Genomic DNA, 17,951 nt, shown 5'->3' on the forward strand with positions numbered 1-17,951 from the left:
CTTTTACCTTTTCAGGCTGGCGGAATAATTCTGCAACTGGCCATGTGCTATCCCAGCAAGGCCTGTCATTATTATCATTAATACAATTAATATTAATACAATCAAAACAGCCGACACTGTTATACAATGCACAAAAAGTGAAAAGTTTCCAAAAGTCTGAAAGGTGGGAAACCCCTGCACCTTGCTTCAGCTCCTCCTCCGACTGAGGGGGTGATTCCAGCACCATGCGATCCACGTCTGTCCGCCCCAGAAGCTCCTCCGGTCTCTCCCACAGGGACTGCCGGGTGCTGGGGTTGTAGAAGAACACCCTCTTGTCACCAGTCCACACCAAACACCTGTCGCACCAAAGCAAGATACAGTTTTGATAAGAGCATACAAGAGTTACATACCAAATGGGGAAAGTACTATCTTTACACCTCTGGTCGTTCCATACCTAAATATTCTTCTATTCCAGGAAGAGGTATTCCTCAATCATCCAATAACATCCATAAGTTACATCACAAATGATTTCCTGAACGAACATTTGCACATGAAAAATGACTTAAAATGCTCGATGAGCAGCTTTCCTGAAATCACACGTTTGCTTCTGATTTCAACTAGATTCTGCCAGTGGAGTTTTCAACTTGGTTGCCTTCCCTAAACAAACTCACACAACTCATGTCTTCATATATACATTCATTGTATATGATGGAAAACACTTGAAACTACTTTACCCCATGTGGATTACTGTATACGCTATAATTTTCGCGTACATAAATTTTCGCGAATTGCCGCTGTCACCCATTTTCGCGAGTGGTTAAATTCGCGATTGGGGAACCAGAGAAAATATGAAGTGGCAAAGAAAGTGTGAATTTTCAACTTACTAGCAAATAAGAATGATACTAGTTATACACTGCATGAAAAAAATTTACCAAACTCTGCGAACTAGTAAGTTAGAATTCAACATTTTTGAAGTGGTTAAGTCCATCGCGCTAGATTTCTGACGAGTGGTCCCCTTGCGATAATGGATTGGCTCTCTACAGTATTCGTAAGTAGACGTGGACGTGCGTAAACAAGCTTCGCCAGTATGGTCTGTTCGGTAAGCCGTGACATGGTATACTAGTACTGAAATGTTTGTATCATCAAGGCAAGGGATTCATTTTGGAAGGTAATATTTTCACGTGTTGTTAATTTCGCGAATAGCTCCCGACTCGCGAAATTCGCGAAAATAAAACCCCCGCGAAATATATAGCGTATACAGTAACTTGGTTTATCACATTAGCCATGACATGCTTTTAGTAAAACTTGGCTAATCTTTCCATTAAAATCAGTGAATGTTTTGCTAACTTAGCTATTCTTCTCAGCAAAAAACCAACACAGCATAGCAAACAAGGGAGAGTGAAATCATGGGATAAACCCCAATCACATCATCCTCAGTGAATTCAGTCTCTAGTCTTGATGGGACACTGTCATGTTAATCAATGCGTACCAGGGCGTTCCTGGGATTGGCTTGGTGGCAACTGGTTTAGATTTGTCGACTGGCTTCTCTTCTTCTTTCTTTGGTTCCACAGTCTCAACAGGTTTGGTCTCCGGAGCTGGCTCTGACTGGTCCATCTCCTCCTTTTAATGAAAAGAAAATACATTGTCAAATTTTAAATGAAACTCTCAAGCTCACGGGACCACTCAGCCTTCCTTATTAAGATTGTCTGAGGATCATATACCGAGGCAGGCTTTCTAAAGAGCAAAGAGATGAATAGCCTTAATGATACAAAGCACTGATGAACACATGGTATTCATGCACTAATTGTGAAAGCTTCCTCACAGATTCTCCTTTGGAAGAAACTGAAACTACACTTATCTTTGTTTACTTGTTGCACTTCAGGAGGTGAAAGACAAATGCAGCGGACAAATTAGTCTGTACCATACTTCTTTTGAAGCAGTATGAGTGAGAGGGCTTTTTGGATGTAAGCCAGCGTGGAGCTAGGCAGAAGGTTTTGGATAGTTGCCCTCGTCTGTAGGACGTGGCAAGCACCCTTCAGATCACTCAGATTTACACTGCCATATGGTGACACTGATGTTAGTTGTGCTCATTCGGCAAATAAAAGCCACACTATTGCAATGGTACACAAAATACAAATCGGCAGAAAAGTCCCATGAAATTAATGTTTGGAGGGGAAAACTATAATCTAGCTTAGAAACATTTTCCCTATCTCATCCATACAAAATAAAACAAGACAAAAACATTGCAAAGCTAAATTCACCTCTTTCTCCTCCTGTTCCTCCTCAACCTTCACTTCTTCCTTTTCCTCTTTCTTCTCTTCCTCTTCAGGTACTGCCTCTTCCTTCTTTTCTTCTTTCTCCTTTTCTTCCACCTTTTTGGGTTCTTCTGAAGCTGTAAGTAAAAGAACAACAATGCACATGAGCAAAAGAGAATATGAAACAGCACATCATAAAAGTCACACAGCTTTACAACAGGAAGCTTTAGATTTGCGACGTGGACATTTAGATGATTGACCGTTCTCCTCTCTCCTTGCGTCATGTGGCAAAGTAGCTTTCGATTCCACAAGGATGCAACCTACATTAAAAAGTAAAATGGACTGGGATGTGTGGATTTGAACGGACGCTAAAATGGTCCAGAACCAACCATGAAAACTCAAATGACGCAAGATCAATTTTGAGAAACGATTTTGCGCATGCGCAGAACAGGCTTTTTTCCTCTGAACGTCTGTGTCACAAAAATCAAAAGCTCCCTAACTAAAACTGGAAACCCACTTGCCCCTCAGTCACCTTGAACCACCATCAGGGTTTGGGGACAAATTCAATACTGCTTAAGAAAATTTGTATACATAAGGTAGAATTTGTATTTATATAGCTCTGAATCAACATATTTCATCATATGCAGTTAATTCCATTCTCCTCTTCTCTTTTTTTTTATTATGAAGGAAAAAAATATTGCCTTCTGCTAATTTTTCCTCATTATAAATGGTAAAAGTGCTTGGTAAACATCACCAGCTGACATCACTTGTCATATAGGAGGAACCCTTAGTAGGGTTGGTACTGTTCATCAGGTTTTCAGGAGTGCGTCTGAAGAGATGACTTTCGAACGTGTGACACATGTACAGGGAAAGAGTAAGACCAAGGGTAGTACTGTAAATGCAAAAATGTTCACGGTACATTAATTTTCGCATATTTCACGCTACTTCTGGCTAGCATGAATTCTAAAGCCCGCGAAAATATCTTCAAAACTTTCCATGCACATTGTGAATGGGTTGAGAATTGTGCAGTGCGAATTCAACAACCCGCGAATGTCTTTTTGAGCCGCTCAGCGCGAAAAATTAATCACGCAAAAATATCGACGTTTACAGTACCTTCTGCAGGTTTGGCGGGCTTCTCTGCCTCTTCCATCTCCTTAGGTTTCTCCCATGTAGACTGCATGGTGCGGGTGTTGTAGTAGTATGGCCGTCCGTCTGTGCTCCTGTATTCCATCCACTCGGTCTTGGAGGAGTTGTTGTTGTTCTGGATGATGAGAAAGTGGAGATTTTCAGGGAGAGCAGTATGTTACTATTCTGCTCTATATTTTGACCTCTTGTTTTCATTTTTGTCTTTGTTTTTTGTTTTTTTAAGTCAAGAATTACCATTTACCCCCAATAAAAAAAAAAGAAGAGAAAGATAGCATTTATAACAGTGTTGAGTTTGGTGTGACTGAGCCATTACTGACCATAAACCTACAAGCTGCTATGGCTTGGTGGATCTGACCACAAAATACCAACCACAATGTCGGTGGTTCACATCTCCTAGCGCAGCAGTTGTGTCTCTAGGCAATGCACTTTATCCTCACCCCCTAGTCATTTGGCTGGGACTTAAAAGCCATTGGCCTCCTGGCTGCTCACGTATAGACATTCAATACTTCCTTTATAGCAGTCACATAAAAAACCAAATGGATTTCATTTCATGAAATCCAAAGAATGCTGTATCAATGAAGAAACCACACTCAAGTTCCATGACGTTTGCTCATGCGACAGACAGTTGCTTTTATGAAATATCTGCATGCTAAACCAAACATAAATTCTACCCACAGACATAACCCTAACCATAATCCTCACATAAAACTAATCCTAAAACCCATCACACCCCTATCCCTAACTTGGAGAAAGTATGACCAGAGCAACTGTCGCAGGAGCAAATGTCGTGTCACCCACGCTCCACATACATATGTACCTGTGCACTCTGCGAGGGCTGGGAGGAGGCTGGTTGCTGCTGTTGTTGCTGCTGTGGTGGCTGCTGCTGTGGCTGCTGCTGTTGTGGTGGTGGTTGTGAAGATTGCTGCATCATGTTGACTCCTGGTAGGGGCATGCCAGGATTCATGAGACCAGGCGGACCGCCAGGCATCCTCGGGGGAGGAGGCATCATACCTACAAAAAAAAAAAAATTATGTCAGCAAATCATCACAAATCTCGTCTAAGTAGTTTCAATTTGCATGACCTATTCTTTGATTAAACATATATGGGACTAGTAGATAGGCTTAATTACCTGTTAAAATTATATGCTTCATATTGGTGTAAGGTTTGTTCCTGAGCACGTTAACACATCCAGCATAGGGAGCAACCAATCCAAGCTAACTTTATTCTAAGAAATGACATGTATTTAGCAGAAACAGAATGAATAAAAAGTTCCAGATCTATCAGGAACAAAACATCCTTATTTCTTAAAACTGCATCTATACTGAGCTACCTTATGGTGAATCAAATGCTGTTTGAGGACAGGGACAGGAATAAATAGGATGCATGAAATTTTCCAAATTATCAAAACTTAATATTCTCGGACAGCTAGTTTTATTTTGTATAGCAGATATGTGACCCTGCATCACAAAACCATCAAAAAGTCACCAGACATGGATTTTGAGTTAAGGGTAGATTCTGAAAGAGCAGATTCTAAGCTTTAAAATGATGTATAACTCAATGCAGGTGGAAATTCCTAACCTAAATAACAGAAAGATAGTACGAGCACACTCTGGAGAAGTGTTTAATGAGAAAAGAGGCTCTGAAGTTTAGGGTCCATTAAAGTGCCTAATCTCGCACCAAGCTATGCTCTGTGCAGTGAATGGGACAAAAACCAGGAAGTAAAACTCTGCAACAACCACAATGAAGGGATGATCAGATAAAGCTGACACTCTATTAGCACATTCTATTCGTGACTAATATGATGTGATAGCAGCATTTCTTCAAGCTACTAGAGTTGAAAGTGAAGTGTGTGTAAAGGCTTTTTTTAAGAAATGAAAAGACGCCTGTAAGACATAACTAATCAGGCTACTCTACAAAAAAGTTTCCAAGAAAAACTGCAGAAAACATAATTCCCTATTCGATTTATGATCCCAAACTTAAGAATAATGTAAAAGAAGAATTGCTCTTCCAGAAAACGTAAACACTTAAGATTGACTAAGTTGACCCATTTCACCTATTTTCAGTCAAGTAAAATTGGGACAAGCGACTTGTTGTTGATTTTGTTGAAGCACAGTCACATACATGTAACAAACAATTAGATCATAATTATCATGATCATCTTAATTTCTATGTTTAAGCAAGACTAACTCCAAAGATTCTGAGCTTACCTGGCATGGGCATAGGAGGCATTCCTGGCAGCCCTGGTAGAGGCATTCTGCCGGGAAAGGCAAAGTTGGGTGGGGGCAGCATTCCCGGAGGTGGCATGCGCATGGGCGGCTGCATCATCCCCTGAGGTGGGGGCAGGAGTCCGGGGCTCTGGGGCATGTTCATGGGCGGGGGCATTCCCCCTCCAGCTGACGGAGATGCCTGAGTAGAGGGCGGGGTGGCTTGTGCTGGGGAGGCAGCTGTCATGGCTGCTGGACTCTTTGCTGCATCTGTAAGAGCATATCAAAATCATTATCCTTTTATTGCCCTTTAATCTCTGCTTCATTACATAGTTTGCTTTAATCCATGCAACTCTGTTTGACTACATAAATTTGAGAAGTGCCTTAATTAAAAGTGCATTATCTAGGTGGACATTTTCAATGCCATGCACTGAATACTACTTTAAACATCAAAACCTCAAGAAATGTAGCATGAAATTGGAAATTAAGGAAAACACAGTGAACAGAAGTGGAATAGAACCAGGAAAGCACAAAGATGAGGAAATTTCTGCAAGATTACCTTTGACAAGCTTGCTACCATGCAAACAGATGCATTTTTACAGTTCAATGATTGCATATGAGACTTGCTTACTTGTCCAAAATTGATTGAAGTCATTTTAGGCAAAAGTTCCTCTGCCAAAAGAAAGGTTAGACAGAAAGGACTGTTTTTGAGTGTGTATATACCAGTTGATGACTTCTGCTCTGCAGTGGCATCAGCTGTTGCAGATGTGGTGGTCTGGGTGTTGCTGGTGGTCGAGGTGGCCGCACTGCTCGTCTGCTGCTGGGACACACCGGCCGCCGCCGCAATGGCATTCAGGTCCGACTGCTTGATGACCCGAACGTTCTCTGGCTTGGTCCATGTTGGCTCCCGCTTCTTGGCGTGGAAAAAGTAGGTCTGGAAGGGCAGAGAGACACCACAAGGCTATGACATCACAAAGCTATGACATCACAAGGCCATAACTGACACAAAGTTATGACATCACAATGGTCCAACATTACCTGATCATGCCTTTAAGTTGAAACAGAGGAAACCCTTGCACTGTGCCGACCTTAATCTCATGTCACACATACATTTGCATAAAGTCAAAATTCAAGGGCTGTCTCTCAAGCATTGTACCCACAACTTTTCTGTGTTCTATGATGTTCTGACATAATGTCCCAACATTGCGCACTCAAAATTATGAATATTGAATCATTAATATCATACCAAAACAAGCAAAACACTTTTTAAGGAATGAGAAGACACAAAGGAGCGTACCTTTCCTTCAGGCGTGACATTCTCCACCCAGAAGTCCTGGTTGGGCTCCATGGCGATGGCAAACACTGCCGGGCTCATCCCCGGGGGTGGCGTAGTGAGAGTGCCTGCAGCGGGCTTGGCTGGAGCCTGGGCCGCGGCTGGCTGGTGGCTGGGCGGCGGCTGGAATGGGGGCAGGGGCATGCCTCCCATGGGTGGGGGAAAGAAAGGGGGCATACCCGGTGGGGGCATGCCTGGAGGGGGCATCATCCCTCCCCCCATGGGTCCTCCTGGTGGCTATAGGTGGATGCACACAGAAAAGGTTTCCTTTACATCATTCCCCCTGTCATCAACTACACGATCACAAGCCATCTTGATGTATTTGCTTGTAACATTCATTCTGACCAATATATTCCTCTACAAGCACAAATATTACACCAATTTCTTTAATGATAATAAACATCAAAATCTGATATATAGAAATGAATATTGTTCTATAAGGATTCTGGAAGTAAAAAAAAAAAAAAAAAAAATGTGTGTAGAAATGGTTAGAGATTGATGTAGTTTAAAACTCATACATGTAGTTTTTAAGCAAAGATCCATGATATAAAGAAATCCATGCCAGGAACTAAACCTAGACATGCATGTTGTAGCAATTGGATTTGTTTCAGTACATTACCTGTCATATTGGATCTATTCTCTGCCTCATGCAAATATGTGTGGCATTCTCCATCAATATTTGGATTGGACTGGTTGAAAAGAGTGTAAAAGATGTTAGGTCAACATGGGAGTGTATATTTACAAATATAAAGTGCACAGACAAGTGTCCTGTGTAAAATTCAGACACAAAATAGTTACAGTCGTAACATTTATTCCCAGCTACAGCCTTGCATGTTTTCATTTGCTCATTTTACTCAGTGGTCATCAAGCCAATTGTACGTTTCCAACTGGTTATTTTTGCAAAACACATTTCCGTAAAATGCTTTTTTTGTTATAAAAGATTCCTGAAAGGCCATAATTCCTGCCATTTCAAGCAGGTATGGAAAATCCTCTCTCTTTGTACACAATCATAATTACATGTATATTGATCAAACTTATCATATTATGCATGACAGGAATCACATATTGATGATTTATCATGCAATTCACATAACAGGCAAATTGTGTGGCAACCAACCACACCACACAAAATATAGAAGAATTGATGCTTGACACCTATCGCAAAACACACACACACACACACACACAAAAGCAAATGAAAATGCTTCTGCTAAGGCTTCGAAAGACATCACGTCAATCATTATAAAGGGACTTGAGCTTTACTATATGTAATTATTTTGATCGTGTTTCATCATCACGAAATAAACTTGCAAACTGCAGAGAGCAAACAAATGTCACATATAACTTCTTGTCATTTTCTGTCAGTAGCTTGATGGCTAGTAGATACAGTGGATATTCTCTTGGTTTAAGCACAAGGAAATGTACTACCACGACAATCACATTGCCCATTAAATTGGTGTAATTAATGTATAAATGTGAATTGACAAATCTTTCAGTTCTATGGGGGTGACTATGGAGGTGCAGCGGTATGGCAGCACTGAGCCAAAGGCTCACTGTGTGTGGTAAAAGGTCAGTACGTCCCTCCTCACCTGCATGTTTGGAGGCATCGGTGGGAGCCCCCGTGGCGGAGGGCCAAACCGGTCCCTGGGAGGTGGCCCAAAGCGGGGGTCGAATGGTGGCGGTCCTCCAAATCTGTTGCGGAAGTCCCTTGGTGGTGGGCCCCTCGGCCGGGGTCCCCCGAAAGGCCTCATCTGACCCGGGGGGCCTCTGAATCGGGGCGGAGGGGGGCCACGGTGGAAGCCTCCATTGGTGGGCGACCCACTATACCTGTCAAATAAAAAGACAACAGATAACAGTCAATGAACAAATTACTCAGTGGTGGAGGTTTCTCTAAATGTGTAAGCACACTCATTGATTCACCGACAGCACAAATATCTGTATGGAGTTGTTTTCCTCATCTGGAGTGAGCAGCACATGGATATGAAGACATATTCATAAGGTTAGAGGATATTTCATATTTTTCTTCAAACTTTTGATGCTTGTTTCACCCATCTCGCTGATTTCACTGAATATACCTGTTTGGGAAACTAGCACTTTATCAAAGCATCACAGAGCAAAGTTACAAATTAAAAGAGGCAACAATACAATGTTAACGTACAGTATGTCCCCCAAAAAATTACTATCAGATTTTCGCATTGATAACACTCAATATGATTAAACCATCTAAATGCTACTTCGGGGTCTTGAAATATAACATCTTAGCTCCATTTTGTAGAAAACCCCATTCAATTTGGTTGAGCAGTCACAGAGAAATGTGGATTGTTGTAAAGCATGTCATGAGTCTGATTCTTCCAAGTTTAGCACTTCGGTGCACTTGGAATCATTAGACCAAATTTGGAGGGAAGGGATTCTTGATATGCTCTACAAAATTCCTCATTTCTCTTTGACCACTGAAGCAAATCGAATGGGGTTTTCTGTAAGATGTGGGCAACGAGAGTTTCATACCCTGAAATGTGATTCACTATTATCAAAGATTACGTTGCAGAGAGTACTGTTGTAATTTTTTTGAGGGACATACGGTACATCAATAAAAAACATATTAAATTGCTGCAAGACTATTCCTCCTTTCTTCCGAATTTCTCACACAGTTCGCAAAACAATACTGCATGATTGTGCGTCTTTACCATTCATCAAAGCCACTTCACTTCACTTCAAACAAAATATGAAGACCCACTTGTTTTGAAATCCTTATGCATGCACTGGACTTTACTGTCACTACCTTGGGTGTACATGTATTTCAACTCCTATGGCGACCAGGGATTACATCTCATAGTGCTTTGTTTCCAGGAAGAAAGGTGCTATAAATATGTCAACTATTATTATCATTATTCAAATTCATGAAATTCTTCTGTCAAGATATTTTCATTGCAACTGATTTACGTGGTACGCGATATACAATGTAGGGCAATGTGTCAATCAGTTGCCATAATCATCATCACTATTAAAGGGATCGTACAGTTTTGGTTGAGACCTAATTTCAGGTTTCTAACATATTTTGGTAAGATAGTGAGAAACCTCTTATGAAATATGAAAGAGCATGTAATTCTATGGGGAATACAACATTTATTTAATAATAATAATAATAATAATAGTGGCTACTTGTACTGTATAGCGCACAGGTTCACTTTTCAGTGCTCATGGCGCTTCAGAAATAAAGAGATATTATATATTTACATATATACATATTCAAACATTTCAACAAAGAAGGAAATGGTGAAAATTTGATGAAAATTGGTTTTGAAATGGCCGAGATATCCAAAAAGAGCAATTCTAATTAAGTGTGGGACCCACATTGCTTTGTTTTACTATGTTTTTGGATGTTTCAGCTATTCCAAAACCTATTTCCATCAAATAAACTTTGAATTCCTCTTAAAATGGTATGCTCTGTACTATATCATGTGTTTTCTTGGTATCTCGCAAAAAGTAAAAAGCCCAATTCTCATCTCCACCAATACTGTACCATCCCTTTAAAGTCCTCTGCATGCTGTATGGTATTGACATAGATGCTTTGCTAGCTTTCACTTGAATGTGAAGCAGACAGGTCCTCATGTTTGTTTGTTTTTATTTCCATACTGAGGAAGTTTAAGAATGGAGAATGGGCATTACGTGCTTACCCCTGAATGTATGTATAATTGTATAAAATGTAGTATGTAACACTACGCACCAAACTCCACAACTCTTTTTACTCTATCATATTTACGCAGCAACCAAAGAATCCATGGTCAGCAGTTACTGTATAAAACTAAAACAAAATATCTATCTACACTGTACATTGCAGTCACGAATATGGTATGCACTGTCAGACAGCCAGCCATACAGAAAAACAGATACACATACACTGTACATGCACACATGTACACACACACAAAAACACAAATACAGACACACAGGTACACAAACATTTTCCCTCCAACTTCCCCTCAATTTCCTCTACGGTTTGACAGCTCCTTGTTGTGTTTACAACAATATAACCCAAAGCCATCGGTCTATTGGTTGCTTGCTTAGAAGTACAGTCAACCTTGTTAAAGTCAACCTCGCATACGTCAAATAATCATCAAAGTTAAAGGTCTTTTCAAGCCCTCTTCTCATAATACATGCATTCTATTGATTTTGATCCCTCATAAGTCAAATTTCTTTTAAGTCAAAACTATTTTTCCAGTCCAAATAGATTTGACTTAGGCAAGGTTTACTGTATTGCTTGCTTTAATAGTAGCCACATAAAAAAAAAAACCTGTTACAAGCATGAAACACACACACACACACACACAAACACATATATGCAAACACATCGTTGAACGTAAAACGTTATGCAAAAGCCACAAGTACCTACCAGTACTGCAGGTGACATTCTAACATCCACAGCAGCAAGGCAATATCATTGTACAATGGACATAAACACCCTGTAGTGTATGCTACATATTGTACACAAAAATCATCTGGAAGACAAGCATACATTTTGTTTCATGTGGTGCATATCTTTCAATGTTTTATTCCTCCTGTCACTTAAGTTGTACATAGCTTTACTTTATTTTCAAGAAAAAATATTCTGGGAAGTATCACACATGGAGACATAAAGCTGTATTCAGTGTACAATGTACCATCATCCAGGCTTCAATAGTGTACATTTACATACTGAAACTCTCTGTAACTGCACAGCCGTATACTTTTCTTCCCTCTAACATGTATATAAATTGCATTTTTCGTACCACCAACACAAAGATGAACACACTCAACTGTCATTTCAAAGTGGTATAAAATCATATCCAGGCAAATCATATTCATGCTTGTATAATCTTCTGCTGACACCCACTGTACATGTACATGTTTTCACACAGCTCTGATGCTTTTATCACAAGATTCACAAACACAATCAACTGCACACAATTTTCAAGTCAAAGTCCCTTACATTATACGTCGAATTTTCTCTATAACGCCACGAAAATTCTTGGACAAAAAGAAAAAAAAAAATGTGTGTAAGCTCACTAGGGCCTAAAAACCATGACCATTACCTCATGTGACTATGTGAGGTTTCTCACTATAAATAAGGGTACAAAAACAAAGAAATAGATGTATACAGAGTTTGGATTTGCAAAGTCACACTGTACACTATAAAAGGGTTTTGTTACATCTGGTCTCTTTACAGTGATGTTCCACTGCACACTGTACGCATAGCTGTACATTTGTAAGCACGCAACAGCACTCAACATCTGATCCACATGTGAAAATGGCTCAACCATTTTTTTTAACTTAGGTACATATTTTTTTCAAGAGGATGGTGAAAAATATGGAATTGAGAAAACCCCATTAATAACATAATGCTGCATATTTGGCACTTACAAATTACACAAGAATGTCTACTTTGTGTAATTTTTTTTTTAACTTCTGACAGCTCATGTCATTAGCAGTTTGTTGCTTTAATGCTTATTAACATACAACATAGAGTTGTACATAGTTGTATGGAAAATATTTCGTGAGACTCTTATTTTCTTGAATTTAGCAAATTAGGCAAGATTTGCAAATTTAAAAACACAAGAAAATATGAACTCACATCCTGACATGAATGTGAACTTGCATGCATACTTCTCAATTCAGTACTCCATGATCGCACATTTAACCACTCACGAAATTTTTGGGAAGTCACGATTTGCTAAATATACGATTATGTATAAATTACAACCATGCTACTGTCAAACCTTCTTGTTACTTCAACTTTGTACATGTATTATGTACAGTCAAACCTGTCTATAGCAGCCACCCGAAGGGAGACGGAAAAAGTGGCCGTTATAGACAGGTGGCCGCTATAGACAGGTAATCCTTTTTTGTGTGCATTGCTTACATGTACATGTATCATCGTTGTATCCTTACATGTACATGTATGTGTGTATGTATGCACACACCGTGTGTTTCATGCATTTAACCATGACAGTGTAATTGAAATTGTTGCACAGTAGTATGTGTATTGTCGTGAAGAAAGCTTAACACTAGTGCATTATCATGACTGAATGAGGGATGAATGCAGCGGTGGCGATCACTGAACATTGCCCGCACGGCTACAAAGCAGAAAAGCACGTTGAATTATCCGCACGGCAACGGCTCCATTGGGTTTTTGGCCGCTGTAGACAGGTTAAAATCTACAGTGGGAAACAAAATTTGAGGCCGCTGGCCACGTTAAAACAGGTGGCCGCTATACACAGGGTCTTTGACAGGACTTTTCTCTCAGGGGGATTATTCAGTGGCCGCTATAGACAGGTGGTCGCTATAGACAGGTGGCCGCTAAGGCAGGTTTGACTGTACCTGAAACTCTTTTTGAGGGAAAATTCTATCCATACATGATAATAAATAAATATATAGAATACACTTGTATTTCATTCTTTTATATTCCTTAATAAAAGATAATACTGAGGACTCTTGTAGGACATTGTATGCTGTCCATTGAATGGTAAATATCATTAACCACTGGCACTAATTATTCTACTGTTCATGATCAAAGTAGTATTTAAACTGTGATTTGTCTCCATTATTCTTTCTTTTCAACTCATCACACATACATTGTAAATTTAAAGATATGCAAAAAGGGAAATTGTTCTATGTACAATGTACATTGTATATCAAACATACATGTTGTACCAACTGAAATCAACTACAAAATGTACCTATTTAATTGCAGCATCTTGAGAAAATCACTTTCTCAGGACTTTTTTTAAAAACTATTTCTCATTCAATTTGAACAGAAACATGATATAACCAGACAATCACAGCTAATCTCTGGGCATTTTAACAAGATGTACAAATCAAAACATATCGTAGATTAATATGTAATATCTGAACATTTTGATAAATAAATTGCAATTTTGTGATGAGGCTTGTTTGATTTTTGTTTTGTGAATTAATGTCATGAATGCATTTTCAGTAACACACCCTAGGTAGTATACAATCCCTACATATAATTATTGGTTTGCTTTCATGATCAAAGACATCAAAAAGCACACAAAAATATATGAATCTTCTTACAATATGTAAAAGACTTGAATCTAAAAACCTTTTACATCCCTTAGAGATGAACAAACTCATGCAGAGCCAGTAAATTTCATCTTAGATTTTATCAATGTGTACAGTAGATGATTCGATATATGGTGTAAAAAGATTGAAAATACATCTACAAAGTACTTGTACATATGTTCCATGATTGACATTGAACTGCATTTAAAGATGCAGCTTGTTTTTCTTTTCCCACATTTTTATTCATCTTGGTTTTCAACCTCACTTGCTTTTCCATCACATTTTGCAACAATGTAGGGGGAGCTAAATGTTGCAATTGCTTGTAACCATAGCTACCCTGGACGTTTTGTGGCTTTGTGCACATGCAATCATCATCTCGTCTATTATGCAAAGCCACAACATGTCTTGTTTAGCTTTTCTATGATCACTGGGGATTGATAATGCTTCTCCTCTTGACATCAAATAGACACCTCATGCGCTGATCATGCTTACAGCTGTAGTAGGCATTACAACCCATAAACATTCTTAGTCATAATGCACATGTGGATCATCAGAGGTCGTCTTTCTTTGAATTCTCATTCCTGTTCTCTTATCTGCAAAATATCAAGTAGACGGCTTCTCTACATATGAAAACAAACAAAAAAACAAAAACAAAAAGATATGGACCAACATGAATATACCAAAACTTACAGTCACTGAAAGCCATTCAAGAGCCTCTTGGTTGGTATTCCTCAAACAAAATCACCAAAACACTATTTTTGTCATCGACAATATTCATGGAGGTGTTGACTTTTTATCTCTTCAATATGTCTTACAAAATGTTTACTTTCCCTTTTAAATGTTCTACTGTGCTGAACTTTCTCTTTCTTTTATTCTACCTCACATCACATGTTTCACCACCAACACTGCATTTTCATCCTGTGTGTTCAATGTAGGCATCAACTAAAAGTACACAACCCCATCAAAGTTCACTGAACTTGTCAGCCACATACTACTTTGATGCCAGCCTGTGTATGTTCCAAAATATTTACACTTTGTATGAAAATATATGTACATGTACATGTACCAATTGTACATATTTACTCGCAATGTACAAGGGTACATCTGAAATTATATGATTGTGAAAAAATTTGCCTTCACAAAATAATATACAATGCAACTTTCAAGCTTTAGTGGAAATAAATTTACGTTGATATGTCATGGCATTTCATATTCCTCTGTTCGCGTTTCTCTTATACGTCCATCTGGAAAGAATGTCACTTCTGTAATGCGCCTGAAAATCGCCCCACTGGGCAGCTGGTGTTCAAAGGTCTCTGTCTGACTGTGCTGCTTTCCATTGGTTTCGTCTTCCGGCCACCTGGTGCCACCCTGATCAAGCTGGGGAGACGAGGCAGCGGAATACACGGCACCCTGCATGCCGTCGCTGACAACAACCAGGGGCTGGACACCGCCAGGGTCGGTTGGCTGGGCCGATGCGGGGCTTGACGGACCGGGCTGGGAGGATGAGGCGGGCTGGGAGGATGAGGCGGGCTGGGAGGATGAGGCAGGCTCTGCTGCTGCTGCTGCTACTGCTACTGCTGTGGATGTCTTTGTGGATGTCCTCGTTGCCCGCTTTGCCTTCTGCATGGCTGCAACGCTCGCATACAACTTTGGAGTGATGATTCTGTTCCGCGGGAGCCCCTTCTTGCCCTCCCTGTGGACTTGCCCGTCGTGCCGGAACAGGTCATGGCGGCGGTTAGTGCTGTAAGAGCACTTTGGGCACTTGAATCGCTTGCCTTGGTGCTGATCCTGAATGTGAGAGTTGAGGGATTGGCGGTGCCTGTACCATGCCCCGCACTCTTTACACATGTACCCTTCTCCATCAATTGGTTGCACACTATGTGCCTTCCCGTTGAACGCAAGAAGGCCAGACTCTTCTGAATCATGAGATATGTTGTCGTGGTCCATGGAGGCTTCCATTGCTTCGTCAGCTGCTCCCTGCTCATCTTCCTCCAGCACAAGATAACTAGCGTCTCCAGTTTCACTGTCATCCCATTTCGGTTCCCAATTTGGGTCTGCCTTCATTTCTCTGTCCTCCTCTCCGTCTTCTCTGCAGAGCAAGAAAATGATGGATGAATTGGTCACTTCGGTCACCTTCCTCACAGTTTCCTCAGTAAAGTTGTATGCCTAACTTGATACACATCCGCTCAAAGTCAACACTCTACTTCCTCCCTGAAGACATTTAAATAGAAGCATGGTACAGCAGTATTACGGAATGAAGCGATCAGTCAGATGTTTCTCAAACTCTACAGACTCCATTCTTGTTTCGAGGTCATAGACGTCCCTGCCTTCAAATCATATTCCTGCTAAAATATCCGAAGTCCACTGAAGTCTTGCTGAACATGTGGAAGACAACTGGACTAGTTAGCAAATATAACACAGATGACTAATCTCACCTGCCATCATGTCAAACTCTAGTTGCACATGTACATTAAAATAAAAGAAGTCAAACAAGTTGTACGCATAAACATTCATACAATGTAATGAGAACACACTGCTGAATGGATGTCAGCGTTTTATTATAACAATTGTTAACATTTTGCAAATCTGAACATTGATTATATTTCGTACACCCCTTGGTTGTTTCTATCCCTAACTCACATTTTAGAACTATTTTGAAGCACTATAGCTGGGTTTTTGTTTTAACTGCATACGGTAAATAATGCTGTTTAAGAGCAAATGCACACAAGATTAAGTTCATCATGAACTACAAAGACAACAGGATTTGTACATGTACACTGTAGTGTACATGTATGTACAATGTGCAATGTGTAAACTCATGTCATCAATAGGCACAAGGAAATGTCTGCCAGAAGTGAACAGTGCCTACAGAACGTGGTAGTCATACAAGTATCATTTTCACACCTATAATAGCCTGTGTCCTCTTCAAGATCCAAACATTGTATACAATGTACATGTGAATACACAATTACTGTATGTGATTTTGAAAGAAACAGAAAGTTGCAACTCAAAAGAGTGTGAACTGAGAGTTCTTCAGAGGACTGCCATTAAGTAGTGAGAGAAGCTTTATTGTAATGTCAGAATTACTCTTGGATATTTTGTGTACAGAGTATCTACAATGTACAGTTTGTATATGTTTTGTGACAGAGATTGTCTTTATTGTCCTTGTACATGGCAGACATTCACTGCAGCTTTTTTTCCTCATGAAAATGAATACCCAGAACAAAATCTCCACAGAGGACTGCGTCCATACAATTGTATATTCTCTTGCGTTGAGAGGTATGAAAGGTACATTTGTATACACAACATATTACACAACATGCACTCATCAATTCCAGTTTGCAGGAGCTTTGACATTCGATTCCACTCCCTTTCACTTTGACACTGGTAAAAATACTATAAGCCAGAGGTGCACCAAGAGTTTCATAAAAAAAAAATCAGACAAAATTGACTGAGGACTTTATTAGATTGCTATCACAACTAGGTAAACATGCTTTCATCCAGCAGAATTTGTGACAGCCACATACTAATTAATATGCAAATTAATGAGGTACATTGTAATAACAGTATCACCTCAAAAGTCTAATAATGCCTTGCACTGCTATTGAAAATTTTTACCTCAGATTGAATAACTTTCACCACTCCCCCCCCCCCCCCCCCCCACTCACGCACAAAAAAAAAAAAAATGTACAACAATATAGTTTACCCACCTACAAGTATTTAAAATTTACAAAAATGTGCTATCCTCCATTGGGTGCACAAGCTCGCTCTGAAAATCTCACAGCTTGTGCACTGTATGTATGTGTTGGATGCGCAATGTAATGTGACGTCGCATCACGGGATGATCCCAGAAAAAGCGCCCAAGCTAAAGGTTAGCGGACGGCAGAACTGACAAAGAAAGTGAACCCGTCATACCTACAAAGTGATTAGTTTGCTAACAAAATGGAGCACCCACCTACTCTATCAGCGTGGAAT

General features: G+C 39.9%; 2 protein-coding genes across 2 annotated transcripts in view; both read right to left on the reverse strand.

The window, feature by feature from the left end:
- Window positions 1-17,951, reverse strand: part of LOC139712776 (transcription elongation regulator 1-like) — a 40,244-nt gene that overhangs the window by 16,835 nt on the left and 5,458 nt on the right. Inside the window, exons 2-10 of the mRNA XM_071624567.1 lie at window positions 8,507-8,744; window positions 6,882-7,154; window positions 6,308-6,518; window positions 5,588-5,854; window positions 4,198-4,391; window positions 3,348-3,495; window positions 2,241-2,371; window positions 1,469-1,599; window positions 181-335 (exon numbers count right to left, since the gene is read on the reverse strand). Coding sequence (XP_071480668.1) covers window positions 181-335; window positions 1,469-1,599; window positions 2,241-2,371; window positions 3,348-3,495; window positions 4,198-4,391; window positions 5,588-5,854; window positions 6,308-6,518; window positions 6,882-7,154; window positions 8,507-8,744 — 1,748 coding nt within the window. The remainder of the gene's footprint in view (window positions 1-180; window positions 336-1,468; window positions 1,600-2,240; window positions 2,372-3,347; window positions 3,496-4,197; window positions 4,392-5,587; window positions 5,855-6,307; window positions 6,519-6,881; window positions 7,155-8,506; window positions 8,745-17,951) is intronic.
- On the reverse strand, window positions 15,174-16,305 carry LOC139712777 (uncharacterized). The gene has a single exon (XM_071624568.1). The coding sequence runs from the start codon at window positions 16,038-16,040 to the stop codon at window positions 15,174-15,176; it is 867 nt and encodes a 288-aa protein (XP_071480669.1). The 5' UTR covers window positions 16,041-16,305.

This window comes from Diadema antillarum, unplaced genomic scaffold, assembly GCF_040938485.1.
Source record: "Diadema antillarum isolate AM-2024a unplaced genomic scaffold, OU_Dant_1.0 seq00001855_RagTag, whole genome shotgun sequence".
In the NCBI taxonomy this organism is placed as follows: domain Eukaryota; kingdom Metazoa; phylum Echinodermata; class Echinoidea; order Diadematoida; family Diadematidae; genus Diadema; species Diadema antillarum.